Here is a 13,484-nt window from a genome sequence, read left to right on the forward strand (position 1 = left end):
ACTATTATATTTTCCCAAAATTATACTGGGGGAACAACCAAAAAAAATTATAATGAAAATTCACCCGAAAGTGGCTTAGTTTTCTTTCAAGCCCTCTTTGGTTCAATACCAAGCAAGTGCTTAGAAAAAAAGAAGAGCAGAAGATGCAAGAGCACTAGAATGGCTAGAAAGAAGCAACAGCTCAGCCAGATTTATATGGGTTTAATTTGTACAAAAAAACAAATAGATACCGACATGTATACCTCAAAAAAGGCTCATCAACTACCAATGTCATCTATGAGATACAAATGGCCTACAGCTACTGTTTTTCTCGCCTGCTCTTGTCATCTGTGTTATAATTAATAGCAAGGCATGCCCCTTTTTTCTCCATGCTCCTCGTATCCGTCTCTGTACGTCTTCTTTTTATCAGCAAACAATTCCCTTTTGCAGGCAAAGGGTCGAACAAAGTTCTAATCATATCTGTATCAAATACTGCTGCTGAAACAAGGTTGGTTCTTCTATGGTGCTGCAAGCCCATAACTCAGTAGCTCGAGAAGCAAATTGAAATAAAAACAGGACCGAGGAGGGTGCCATGAAGCACCTATATTCAATATTAGCTCTCATCAAGAACAATGTCGGCAGGATCGCCGATCCATGGCCTCCCTTCTCTCCAATGAAACTTAATCCTCAACTTTCCATTTGCATCTACCCCAACCACCTGGCCCTTGCTTGCATGAGTCTCCATTCCCCACCCCCACCGAGGTGTTACCAGACCTTCTCTAATTTTCACCTTGTCGCCTACTTTGAATGGTCTAATTCGTTCCATTTCCAAAGCCTTGCAAAGCCACAGCTTCTCCAGGAAACAGAATGAAACCCATAGGTCCCCATTTTCCATCCGATGCACAACTCCAGTGCTTGAATGATTCACTTCTCCCCACTGGTGTGTTGGTGTTGAAACGGATGCCCTAACCTTCACCCAATCTCCAATGTGAAGTTCTTCATCCTCTACCAGCTCCACTTCTGATGGATCAAGCATCCAAGTCTTGGAGCCTACTGGAGTATATATTCTCAGCTTCCCATCAGCATCAATTGCCGATATGGTTCCAACACTTCCATGACTGTGGCCTGACCACCCAAACCTTGGCTGCTTCACAGAAAGTGTAACCCTAACTTTCTGCCCAACCATGAGTCTTTCAACTCTTTCAAGATGGGAAGTAGGCCCCGCCCATCTTTCTTGCTCCCCACAAAAACCAACATATATGCTTCCATCCCACTCATCTCCATCATATCCTATACCCTGTACAACACCCACACTGCCTGGTCCAACAGATTTCCAGTTGCTAACATCTTCCATCAGTTTCACCCACTCACCCACTTCAAATATATGTTCAACCTCGAGATCTGCGGGATCTCCTCTCCACAACCCTGGCAAATCAAAGAATGCAACCCTCACTTCTCCATCAGCATGAACAGAGGTGATTATGCCTCGTGAATCAGGCTGAGCCCCTCTCCAGCCCCATCTTGGCTCCGACAGTCCAGTTCGAAACCGAACATGCTGCCCAACTTTGAAACAAGGTATCTTTTCAATATCTGTGTGATGAGCAATCCATCTTCCTTTACGGAAACAACAAGCCAGTTCTAGATAACCTGTCTCTTGTATGCTGTGTACAACAGCTAAACTTTCCTTCCCAATACTATTCCAATCATAACTAGGTCTGGTCCCCAAACTAGGTTTGGAACGTACCCAATCACCAACTTCAAATCCCGAAAGCCTTTCTGCATCTCCAGGAGAAACTTTCCACAAGCTATGTCTGCCAGTAACCCTCACCTGCATAGAATATAGCAAATCAAAAGACATTTCGTTCTTCTACTGAAAACTGACTACTGGTAATGACAGCAATCAACAATTTGATTATTTATGGGGAGAGTTGCCCTCAATTAGGAATGCATAGTATTTACTTCTGCCAGCTTTCAATCATCTCGTTACCCAACAAATGATCTCAACATTATCAAGACAACAACTAGAAAAAATGGTTACTAAATTAAATGGTGAATGATGCCCCATCATTTCATTAATGCAGCACCCTATCATTTGCAACACCTTGCTACTTGCAATGATTGCAGATGAAAGCAGCACAAGAGGAGCAACTTCCACATGCACAAGAAAACAAAATAGAAGTCATATTAAAGATCAGAAGGGAGCATGCATACATTCAAAGCTCCATCCATGTCAATTCTCACAATCTTTCCAACAGTTGCAGGACTTTCATTTGACCATCCAAGACGTGGTTGAGTCACAGATGACAAGACATGTATCTCTTGTCCCATTTCAAAAGGAGGCACCTTTTCAACATCTGTCACAGAGCAACAAAAAGGCTTGCTTCTGAAACAGAATGCCACACCCATGTCACCATCCTCTTCCAGGCTGTGAATTACTCCAATACTGTTCCGAGTGATGTCTTCCCATCCATACTTTGGAGAAGAAACTGAAGCCTTCACTCTAACCCAATCCCCAACCTGCTCATAGAGTAGATTCATTTACACAAAACATAACTTCCTATCATGGATGTATTGAAATTTATTCATGATGACAAATATCATGCCATGACATGTATAACCATTGGTCATGGCAGATGGATTACCACATGCGACAAATTATGCCACTATCACAATACCTTAAAATCTTCAACCTTTTCCATGTCCGATGGATCAGCCTGCCATGGTATAGGTCGATTTGGTATTTCAATTATAAGCAAGCCATCATTCTCTATCTCACTAATTCTTCCAACACTGTGATGTGTTTCGCCACCCCAAGCATATCTAGGTTCTGCAACAGATCGCTTCACACACACCCGGTCACCAATCTGCAAAATTAAATGGTAAATAGGTGTGATATCCTTGGGATAAAAATAGTGATAACTGATAGGTTATTTCTTTTTCTAGATATGAGAAAATTGTCTTGAAAGCAATTTTAGAATTATTCATGAAAAAAAGGTCAAATTTTGTTATACCTTGAAAGGAGCAACAGGCTCAACCTCCTCTGGTTCACAATGCCATGGGTTTGGAAGATAGCTCAACTCTAACAAAAGACTACTATCTGGTCTAATACAATACACAATACCAATGCTCCCAGGTGTGACAGATCCTAGACCGTGCTTGGCAGTTGTAAGTGTGGGCCGGATGCGAACCCAGTCACCCACCTTAAATTCTTCGACTCTTTCCATCTCGGCAGGGTCAGCTTTCCATCCTCTAGATGCTCCCGGAAATCCAACACGAAGAATACCATCATCATCAACACATAAAACAGTTCCGATGCTGTCACGTGATTGACCACGCCAGCCAAACCTGATAACATTACAGTATTAGTTATCAATATTAAAAAATGAACACATATCTGTGCTCGCAGATCATAATTTGCTTAAGAAATTTTCTGAGAATTCCCAGAAAGAATGACGAGGTCAGATTTTTTACCATGAATACAACAAGGACACGTCTTCATTTCAAGATGCAACAAAGACAAAAAAAAGTGAAATTGTAGGAGATTACAGAGAAGAGAGAAAGTGAACTGAACTTCCAAGTCAATCAGTCTCGACTCTGAGCACGTGAATTCGTGTGTAAGAGAGAGAGAGACAAAAAACTTTCATTTTCAGTTTCACCCAAAAACTCTTATTACCCTTCCATTTTATGATGCACAAATAAACAAAGTGCAAAAATAGAATCTCCAAGATCGACCTAATTATAGTAATATTATAGCAGTTAACAAGCGTTCGCAATGAAGATTTATGACAGTTACCACTTTAGCATGTGAGCATTTTATCCATGCACTGTAAAATTAGCCAAAATTTGCAATGTTAACAACTTAGCAGGCATACCGTGGTTCTTTGACATCTTGCTTAAGCTGGACATGTTGTCCCCTATCCAAAGGAATCACCTTCAAAACTTCATTGGCTAACACACGAGCCTCTCCAGAGCAAAATGACACAATAAGGTTGTCCTTATCCACAACAGTTTGCACAAAGCCTACACTTTTGTGTTTTGCACCTTGCCACCCATGCGTAGGAGTAGTGACACTTCTTTTGAACTTCACCCAATCCCCCACTTCAAATCTAAATGCCATTAAGCGCAAAGAAATATATATTTTAGTCATAAATCATGCCACATCAACTTTCCAAAAATTCATCAAAGCACAATGACTAAAGTTTTGTCCTCACATTGTAGGAGATAGATGAACTCCCCTATTCACAAGTGCCTCCATCAAATCTTCAGAAATCCATTCCCGAGGAAGGGCCTCCAAAAAGTCACGGAGTGTCTTACCACTGTCACAAACAAGTAAAAAATAAAGAGTAGGGTTCAACAACACATCTTGAATCATCTTTGCAACTTTACAGTCAATATATGACACATAAAATGCAGTAGCTCAAGGACAAAAAAAACAAATTCCATTGTTGAAAACATTGAAAGAATAGAGTTATGTTAGAATCCTTGAGGATGTCAATGCTGGTACGTGCCTGTGGTTTCTAACTTCAACAGCAGCATTAGAATTCCTGAGCATAAGGATGAGCCATTCAAGATTCTCACGTATCATTTTTGCTGTTTCAGCTGCTATGTGGAAAGCATTGTCCCCTTCATCATCCTGATAATGGGAAAATGCATCTTATGGACTTGCATTTAGCAGAAAACTCCTCATAACAAGGAGCAAAGAGAAGAGAAACAACTTGAATAAATCGACAAAAATGTAGAAATAATAAGACCAACCAAACCATATTTAATTATCACAGCAAAGGAAGATGGCCCCAGAAGAAAGAGCTATGCAGAAAGCGCAAACATAAATTCCCCCCCCCCTCTCTCTAGCTTGAATAAATCGACTAAAATGTAGAAACAATAAGACCAGCCAAACCGTTATTAATTATCACAGCAAAGGAAGATGGCCCCAGAAGAAAGAGCTACGCAGAACGAGCAAACATAAATGTCATCTCTCTCGTACAGGTATAGGAATAGTCAGCCAGAAGAATAAATGGAAGTCACTTTTACAACAAAAGGTTGATTTTCCAAACATCTTTATGTTTCAAAAACATGATATCTTCCAAACCAAAGATGGATTGATGAAATAACTTAAGCAACCTGATAACATGTAACCTTGACCTAGAATAATTTCAAACATTCTTGAAGACCTATATAAGAGCTCATCCAAAATTGAAATTAATAGTAGATGATAAAGTTGGCATGCTGCTAGCGATCAAAACTTCAAGAATAACCAGGTTTGTGATATCAGTTTCTTTTTCAAATTACTCTTCTATTCCCTAATAAGCAGCGAGAGAGCATGGAACCTTGGCCGAGAATAATTTCCAATCAACATTGACGAAGATATAACAGTTTATTTTTCACATTAATCACCTATTTGGGATTGTGGTAGTTGTTGCGGTTCAAAGTGTTTTTCGCTTATAAATGCATCAAAATGATGTTTTTTTTATTTTTTTTAAAATCATTTTTGAGATCAGCACATCAAAACAATCTGAAAACATTAAAAAAAAAATTAGCAAATTTTTTTTTTTTTTGAAATTTCAGGGAATGCGGTTTCAACCACGTTCCCAAACAGACTCTAAGCCTCCTACCATAACAACCCATGACTATGAAACTCAGAATCAATTTGCATTTATGAGAAAGCATCACAATATCTTGAAAGAAGCACCTTTTACTATTATTTGGGAAACTAAATCTCTCCTTTTCAGCAATACTATTCCTTCTTTTTTTTTCGCTGTCACAATTATTTTTAGTCCTCTAATGGTTAACCCTCACTCAGCCAGACACATTATTCTTTTCAATTTGTTATAGGCCAATCCCCCATTAGAAATAAGCCCCAGGTTTCATACATGTTGCTTTCATGAAAGCAGTCCTAAAACAATAATTTTTCCGAGCCCAAAAACAATTCAAAAACATTGTATATGTCAAGGAAAACTACATGCCACAAATGAAAGCCAATTCCAAGTTCTCCATACATTCAGGAATTCCACAATTTTTCATCTTAGAATATTTCACACAGAAACTACCACGTTTAATGGATGAGCATCTGGTGACATCTAGACCAAATCGATTTTTAGAAACTAGCAAGCGTGAAAAAAATCAAGCAGTCAGCATAGTATAATAGTTAACTTCAGATGAAGAGAATACAATCAATGCAAAAATACACATAGTACTGAAAATTCTATAGTGTAAGTGAAAACCTGCATATTACAATTTGCCCCTGCAGATAAGAGCAACCCAACACATGACTTTGCCCCTCTTGCCAAGGCTACATGGAGAGGTATTGTATTCTGCACGTTCCGAATGTTTACATCCACTCCAGCATCAAGAATAATCTATTAAGAAATTTAAAGGTGTGGTTATAAAAACTGGAAAACAGAAAAATAAACAAAACATTCTAGCCAAAGCATCTAGAATAAGAAAGCTACAATACAGAAATAAGTCATTAAGCACTCATATCCACCAGGATGAAAGCTATAAATCTTACTTTGACCAATTCAACATCATTAGCCATAGCAGCAGTATGTAAAGCTGTTCGTCCATGTTGAGCATCTTGGGCAGTTGGATCTGCTCCAGCAAAAAGTAATATTCGCACAAGTTCTCTCCCTTCTACAATGAATCATTAGAAATTAATTAAATGCATGAATCACATCAAGCATAGATGATACAGAACCAAGCGATTTTAATTTTTTTTAAAAAAAAAAAAGACAAAAACACACTAGAGAAATTAACAATGCCAAAGTGCAAACACAGAGGGCAAGAGGAAAAGACAAAGGATAAACAATGGATATAGAAGCAAAATCCTTTTAGACACATGAAAAAACTAAAGTGCTTTTTGACATAAATTATCTCAGGCCAAGATCAAACTTAACACCAAACTTCAAATCATTGAGATTTAGTTCGTTAAAATCTCCAGATTGGTCATCAGTTCCATCAACAAAGAAACCATGGACTATTCAAAATAATGCTAACTAAAACTGAATATGCATCAGCTCTCAAATGAAAGAAATAATCTTTTTTCCAAAGAAAAACAAAATATCAACTAAAAAGAAGAATAACAAATTGAACTAGACAGAACTTATCACCATCTTGGTTATGGTAATTATACTATAATCAAACAATCTAAGCTTCTAAGCTTCCAAAATTACCAGTTTCATGATCTTTCTTCACAGCAGCTGCCATGCATAATGCAGTTCCAACAGGACTTGGTATATCAATGGCATCAGCAATTTCTTCTGGGGATGCAACTTCTACCCACCTTCTCACAACAGCCACATTCCATGTCGCTACACACAAGTGCAATGGCCTGTGGCATTGAGAGAATTGTGATGTGCATCATAGAAGGCAAGAAATACAATTGAAAAGAAACACAGGCATAATCATTTTTTAACACATTACAATCATATAAAATAGCCATCTTATAGAAAGAACAGATTTCTCAGACCACAAGCAAGAGACCTAAAGTATTGCATTAATATCTCCTACACTTCACAATCAAAATGGAGAGTAGCACATATAACAGTTATTTTATACCCCATTAAAAGTGCAGAACATTAATGAGCACAAAGGCAGAACTGATGAGTGTGCAGATGGATAGAAATATGATAACTTTAAAAAAAAAAAAAAAAAACAAGTTATCATAGTAGCAGCTGTAGGATAACTAGCTCTTTCTGGCATTTTTAAATAAGTTTCCTTTGTTGTATCCAAGCGAGTCTAAAATTATTTTTGTTTTTTATATTTCATATAGGATGGTCCACTATGCTCATTGTCATAACATCATTCTTTTTCTCTACTAAAAGAACTTTCTCCCTTTTTCAATAAAATAGAAAAAAGATGAGATGCATAAACTGTGTATATCCCATTATACCCCATCTGGGGGGGGGGGAATTACTGCAATAATTAAAGATAAAAGCTAGCATGCACTTACGTCAGATTTTTTGAATTTGGGACAGCCATGGACCCACAACCCCCATTTTCCAGTATAACAAGAGCACAATCTGTATATTTCTTGGAAACAGCTCTGTGCAAAACAGATTCACCTTCATCATCAATTGCATTCGGATCAGCTCCAGCCAATAGCAGCTCCTATCATTGTTTAGGTTCTTTTCAATATGAAACCGATTAAAAAAAAAATTATATATATATATATAAACATAATGAACTGAAGACCTACTCGCATGCAATCAGGTTGGCCATGGTATGCACAAACATGAGCAACAGATGGACCAAAACCTTCCCTCAACCTAGATCTTACATTAGCCCCTCTTTCAATGAGAGCACAAACACATTCTGGGGATCCTGCAGCTAATGCAAAAACAAGCGGAGGATCCCCATCTTTGTCCAATACATCAACATCTGCCTCTCTGTACTCCAATATAGCCCTAACAAGCTCTGAACTACCACGTCTGCAAGCTAGGTGAAGAGCAGTTTGGCCATCAGCATTCTGCGCTTCTAATAGCATAGATATTGGGAAATTGTCATTTTGTGATGCAACCTTTGCAAGCAATTCCCTGCATTCAATAAAGAGGCACAAAAAACATGAAATGAGATACAAAAACATGCGAACATATATAGAGTAACAAGAAGGTGTTGTATTAAACTGACCTAACGCCACTAACATCCCCTTCTGACACTAATCGATGTAGATGGCCAGGGTTATCCTGAAATAACTCCAAATCAGAAGCAAGGGGCGGTTCCTTCACATATGACCTAGGATATTTTGCAAAGCTGCTGCAATCACACAAAAACTTTTGTAAGCAATTCTCTTGCACGGAAAGCTAGTCTCCTACACACACAGAGATGTGCTTGAACACATGATTAATCCAAAAACAAAGAACCACAGCATTTGGTGAAATCTCTGTTTGGCTATAACAGCAGCAACTAAGCTGGCATTTAGCAGTGTCTATACAAAAACAATGGGAGGAGAAGATCTCAACACCAACTTCGATGTTCTTACTTATCAGGACTTGCAGGAGGGCTGCGTGGCAACTCTTGCAAATGACGGAGGAATATTGCTAACATTGCACTAAAAGCTGGCCTTTTCGATGCTTTGAATTGTAGGCATTCTCCAATCATCTTCCACAATTCTCTAGGCATTCCAACACCTACTACACTTGCATACTGTGGAGGCAACTTTCGACCCTTCACAACAGCTCGATAAATTTCATCTGCACTTAAACCAGCCCACCTGCACAAATGATGTCAACTTGTATTACAAAGAAATTAAGCACCAACAAAAAAAATTCAAAGAAATGAAAGATTAAACAAGATACAAAAAAAAAACACACATACGGGATAGAACCGGTGCACATCTCCACCAAAGCACAACCAAAACTCCAGGCATCTGACTCCACAGATATACCTATTGCATCATCCCAGAACAGATTCAATGATTTCTTTACCGGCTCCCATGCTTCTGGAGCTGTATAGTTCGGACAAAGCATTGTACAGTCCATGCATGAATGGATTTTTGCAGAATCACACTCCGATCGAGCTTTCCTACAGGCAGGTTTCTTTAGAATTGCAGCAAGTCCATAATCAGATACGACCGCACGACCACTTGAATCCAAAAGAAGATTCGACGGTTTTATGTTCATGCAAACAACACCTGCTGCGTGAAGTTCAGCCACTCCTCGAGCTATATCAGCACCATATCTACAGTAGGCATATGCTTACTATGTCAGGAAAAGAAACACGGCCAGCTAACAATATTGCAAAGAACTTTTCAATGAGCTTATTGGTTAGCATATACTAATTAAAATATCTGAAACTCAATGGATCTTCAACCAATCCATATATTGATTTAAAAGTAAGATTCAATGCATAAAGGGAAACCATTAGATGTTTGGCAAACTGATATGAGATCTTTCAAAAATTAGATTCTAGAATTTCACTAAATTTGTGTGAGATGTTTGGCATCCTGTTCCTGGAGCAGTTGAATGATAGGGGGAAAATTTTCACCCATTTCACAAGCACCAAAAATGTGAAAAGGCACACCCACTGCATTGAAATTCTTTTCCCTCTCCCACGACCAACTATGTGAATCGACAACTGTTCCACCTTACTCAGAATAGCCTAATCTTCTCCAACTATCAAAAAAGTGTATTTCATGTATCCTAGGCCAACAGCAAATGCAACAAAAGAAGATACCATTCAGTTTCTGGAAATAATAAACATAAAAATTTGTCCCTTTTTTATCAGTTTATAGACCAGCTATACAAGTCTGCTCACATAGAGAATGCATTCCACCATGTAGCCTCGCATGCTAACAAAAACTGTCTCCCAGTCTTTCTAAATTTTGCATCAACGGTGCTCATAGCATAAACATGGTGGTTAATATTTATCCACGTTTATTAAACATGACCATGAAAAAATACGTCTCGGTCTAAAAACTCATGTCTATGCATGCAGAAAATGAAGCAATACACAAGGAACTCTTTTTTTTTTTCAACAGACACAGGTACTGAAACAACCTGCTATCTTAATCTAGCACTGAACTAGCAAAGAAAGAAAGTGAAAATTTTGTTAGTAGCAGTTAGTGTGAGTGTGTTTCCACATCCGCGTGCACACCAAGACTATCAGAGCTGATTTACACGATGGAGGATAAGATATCCTCCTAAGGAAGAGACATAAATCTAAGACTATCAGAACATTTAATTCTTCTATCCCTTTGAATGTCAGATATGAACAATCCCTCGAAACTCCCATGTAATGAGGCACAGTGATGCAGCTCAAAACCAAAAAAAAAAAAAGATGATATATGACAATTATTATTTGGATACAGAACAATCCTCGAATTCTTCTCAGCTCAAAAGCACCAAAACTACAAAAAGGTATCCTTCTACAACATATCACTATCCTTTCCTCTCCCAAATCCAACCAGATTAACCAACAAATCCTCTTCTGTCAAACCCATAATAACCCAATGCTCACCACATATCCTAGGCCACTGACAATGCGAGATGATAAGATAGTGTGCAGCTCCAGAAAAAAATAAATATAATTTCTGTTCCTGATTTCTCAGCTAACAAACTAGCATGACAGTAATTGTAGATTCAACATTGTAATTGATATTTGACTATACAAGTACAAACATTTCTATTTTCCCATGTGAATCCATGATCAGGAATTAGGTTTTCTCGATCTCTAATCAACACAATAAATCGACAGCTTGTCTATGTGCAAGCAACTTGATTACTTTCACAAGGAAAAAATAACTCATCAAATCAAACGCCTAAACAAACAACTTGATCCTTAAAACGAAAATTACTGAACCAGAATTAACGCGTAGCACAACAACAAGAACAAATTAAATAAAATCTTAACCAAAAGCATTAAAAAAAATTCGAAAAGGCAAAAAAGACCTTAGAATTTGCTCGAGAGTAAGCCTTCCTTCATTCCTTTGCATCTCCGATTCAACAGAACCATAACACCTATCTGTAACAATCCCTAAACACCCATCCATTTTTACAACGCCATGAAAAGTACACACATTCCTACACCACATCGCCGCCTTTCTCAAACTCTCCAACTGCCCTAACACCCAGTCCACCTCCATCTCCTCCCCTATCTCCACCTTCTTCACCGCCACCCGGTGCCTACACACCTTCTTCCCATGGACCCCGCCGCCACCAATCACCGCCGTCCACGTCTCCATCCCAGATTTGCTCCTCGCTTCACCAATTTTCTTCACCAACTTCACCTCCGGGTGGGCCCCAACATCAATCACCGGCCCACAGGCACCAGAACTCGACGCGTGGGACCCACGGCTACACCTCTCCTCCTCGAAATCCTCTTCATCACCATCACCCTCGTCGTCAGTGTAATCGCAATCGAAGTTCGCCGCCGCCGAAGACGACGAGGAGGAATGTAGCAGAGCTAAAACGGCGAAGTTCTTCTTCAGCGCGGTGACTGAGTTGCCTACGACCGACACGTGTCGGCATCTAGGGCAGACAAGTGTTGTATCGGTAGAAGCAGAGAACATTCGAGAGAGACAGTCTTTGCAGAATCCATGACCGCATTGGAGAAGTAGAGGAACTCTCTCTTCTTCGTCATACCGCGTTTGGCAAACTGAGCAGCAAGGGACTTTCATTTTTCAAATTCTGTGGTTGAATCAAGCGAGAGATTGGGATTTAATAAGTGATTTTTAAAGAGATCTTGAGAGAGCCGAACAAGGTAGATCCATGAGGATTAGTGAAAGGAAATGGAGGATTAAGAAAATAGAGAGATGAGAAAAATTGTAATTATTAAGAGATTAAATGCAAAATGTTAGAGAGAGAGAGAGAGAGGATTTTTTGGTGAAGGGATTTGTTTTCCTTGCCTTCGCTTTAGGTTTGGTTGGCTGCTTTACTGCTACTGCTTTGCTTGCTTGCACTTGTGAGAGAAGTCCATTTAGCTACAATTTAATTTTTATTTTTTTTAATAGAGTTTAGGGGAGAATACATGGCTATATTGGATTGGACAAAAGAGTCATTGAGTTTTTATAATGGAGTTGGATGCATTATTTTTTGTAAAATATTTGTTGTTTATTTCTTGTTGGGATAAAAAGGATGGTTTTGAGTGGAAAACATGGAGAGGTGCTTAGATTTGTATGTTCAAAAATAAAATTGAGGATGGGTCTACTTGTAATTACGGTTATTTTTTAAAAATATTTTTTACTTAAAAATATATTAAAATAATATTTTTATATATTTTAAAAACTATTTTTAATATCAACATATCAAAATAATCTACAAATACCAAAAAAATATTAATCTAAAACAAAGAAAAAAATAAATAAATTTTAATTTTTTTCAAAAGCACTTTGCAAATGCAATAACAAACAGGAGTTAGGTGTGTATTTACTATTTCAATTAATAAGTTATAAAGAGTGTTTATTTTTTGTATTTAAAAAGTATTTTTTTAAAATCTTTGAAATATTTTTTTATTTTAGATTTTTTTGGGTGTACTTAAGACAAAAAAATAAAAAAAAAACATTATTTTAAAAAGTATTGCCAATCCATTTAAATTACAAATAAAACTAAAACTCTTCAGTTTTTTTACTGTGCATTATGCACCATCTAGTCCATAATAAAAAAGACTAATCAGTCTATCAATAACAAAAAAATAAACACACATATAGGGATAGAGTCGTATTCTCGCATATATTATTGTGCAACGTGACTACTCTCATACTCTTTAAAAAAGAAAAAAGTAGCTAATATATAAGGGGTGTTTTTGAAATTTTTATATTTTTTGTACTGTGTAATTAGTTAATTGCCACATAATCCTTTGATCAACTTTTTTTTCTTAGGATCAAAGGGCATTTTAGGATTTTTAACATCAGTTTTCTTAGAATTATCTTGTGGAATTAAGAGTGTTTTAGCCTTTCTATCATTAAAAACAAGTGGTTGACATGTGTAGTACCTCCTGGTTGTTATTGGTAGCCTCCTTTGGCAACATTTGAAATATCACGTTATCCTTTACACAGTGGGCTAGCACATGTT

General features: G+C 37.8%; 1 protein-coding gene across 2 annotated transcripts; it reads right to left on the reverse strand.

Moving 5' to 3' along the window:
- Positions 1-150: 150 nt before the first annotated feature.
- Positions 151-12,377, reverse strand: LOC118053999 (E3 ubiquitin-protein ligase KEG). Of its 2 annotated transcripts, none has more exons than XM_035065425.2 (16): positions 11,364-12,377; positions 9,292-9,654; positions 8,957-9,187; positions 8,605-8,727; positions 8,174-8,510; positions 7,928-8,085; positions 7,149-7,306; positions 6,488-6,609; positions 6,201-6,335; positions 4,488-4,612; positions 4,191-4,295; positions 3,852-4,085; positions 2,991-3,324; positions 2,655-2,843; positions 2,191-2,496; positions 151-1,807 (listed from the first exon to the last, which is right to left on the reverse strand). In XM_035065425.2, exons 1-16 carry the CDS (start codon positions 12,089-12,091, stop codon positions 593-595), a joined length of 4,863 nt encoding a protein of 1,620 aa, XP_034921316.1. In that variant the 5' UTR covers positions 12,092-12,377; the 3' UTR covers positions 151-592. The 2 variants fall into 2 exon arrangements, with proteins under 2 accessions (XP_034921316.1, XP_034921314.1); XM_035065423.2 differs by having other exon boundaries at positions 8,605-8,730.
- Positions 12,378-13,484: the final 1,107 nt, after the last annotated feature.

This window comes from Populus alba, chromosome 1 (genome assembly GCF_005239225.2).
Source record: "Populus alba chromosome 1, ASM523922v2, whole genome shotgun sequence".
In the NCBI taxonomy this organism is placed as follows: Eukaryota; Viridiplantae; Streptophyta; class Magnoliopsida; order Malpighiales; family Salicaceae; genus Populus; species Populus alba.

Excerpts from the sequence above, each read along its gene's own strand:
- LOC118053999 (XM_035065423.2), bottom strand. The coding sequence starts at position 12,091 with ATGAAAGTCCCTTGCTGCTCAGTTTGCCAAACGCGGTATGACGAAGAA. Across the intron at positions 9,655-11,363 it reads ACTCTCGAGCAAATTCTAAG|ATATGGTGCTGATATAGCTC; the intron begins GTCTTTTTTGCC and ends TGCCTACTGTAG. Across the intron at positions 4,613-6,200 it reads GGGCAAATTGTAATATGCAG|GATGATGAAGGGGACAATGC; the intron begins GTTTTCACTTAC and ends TCCCATTATCAG.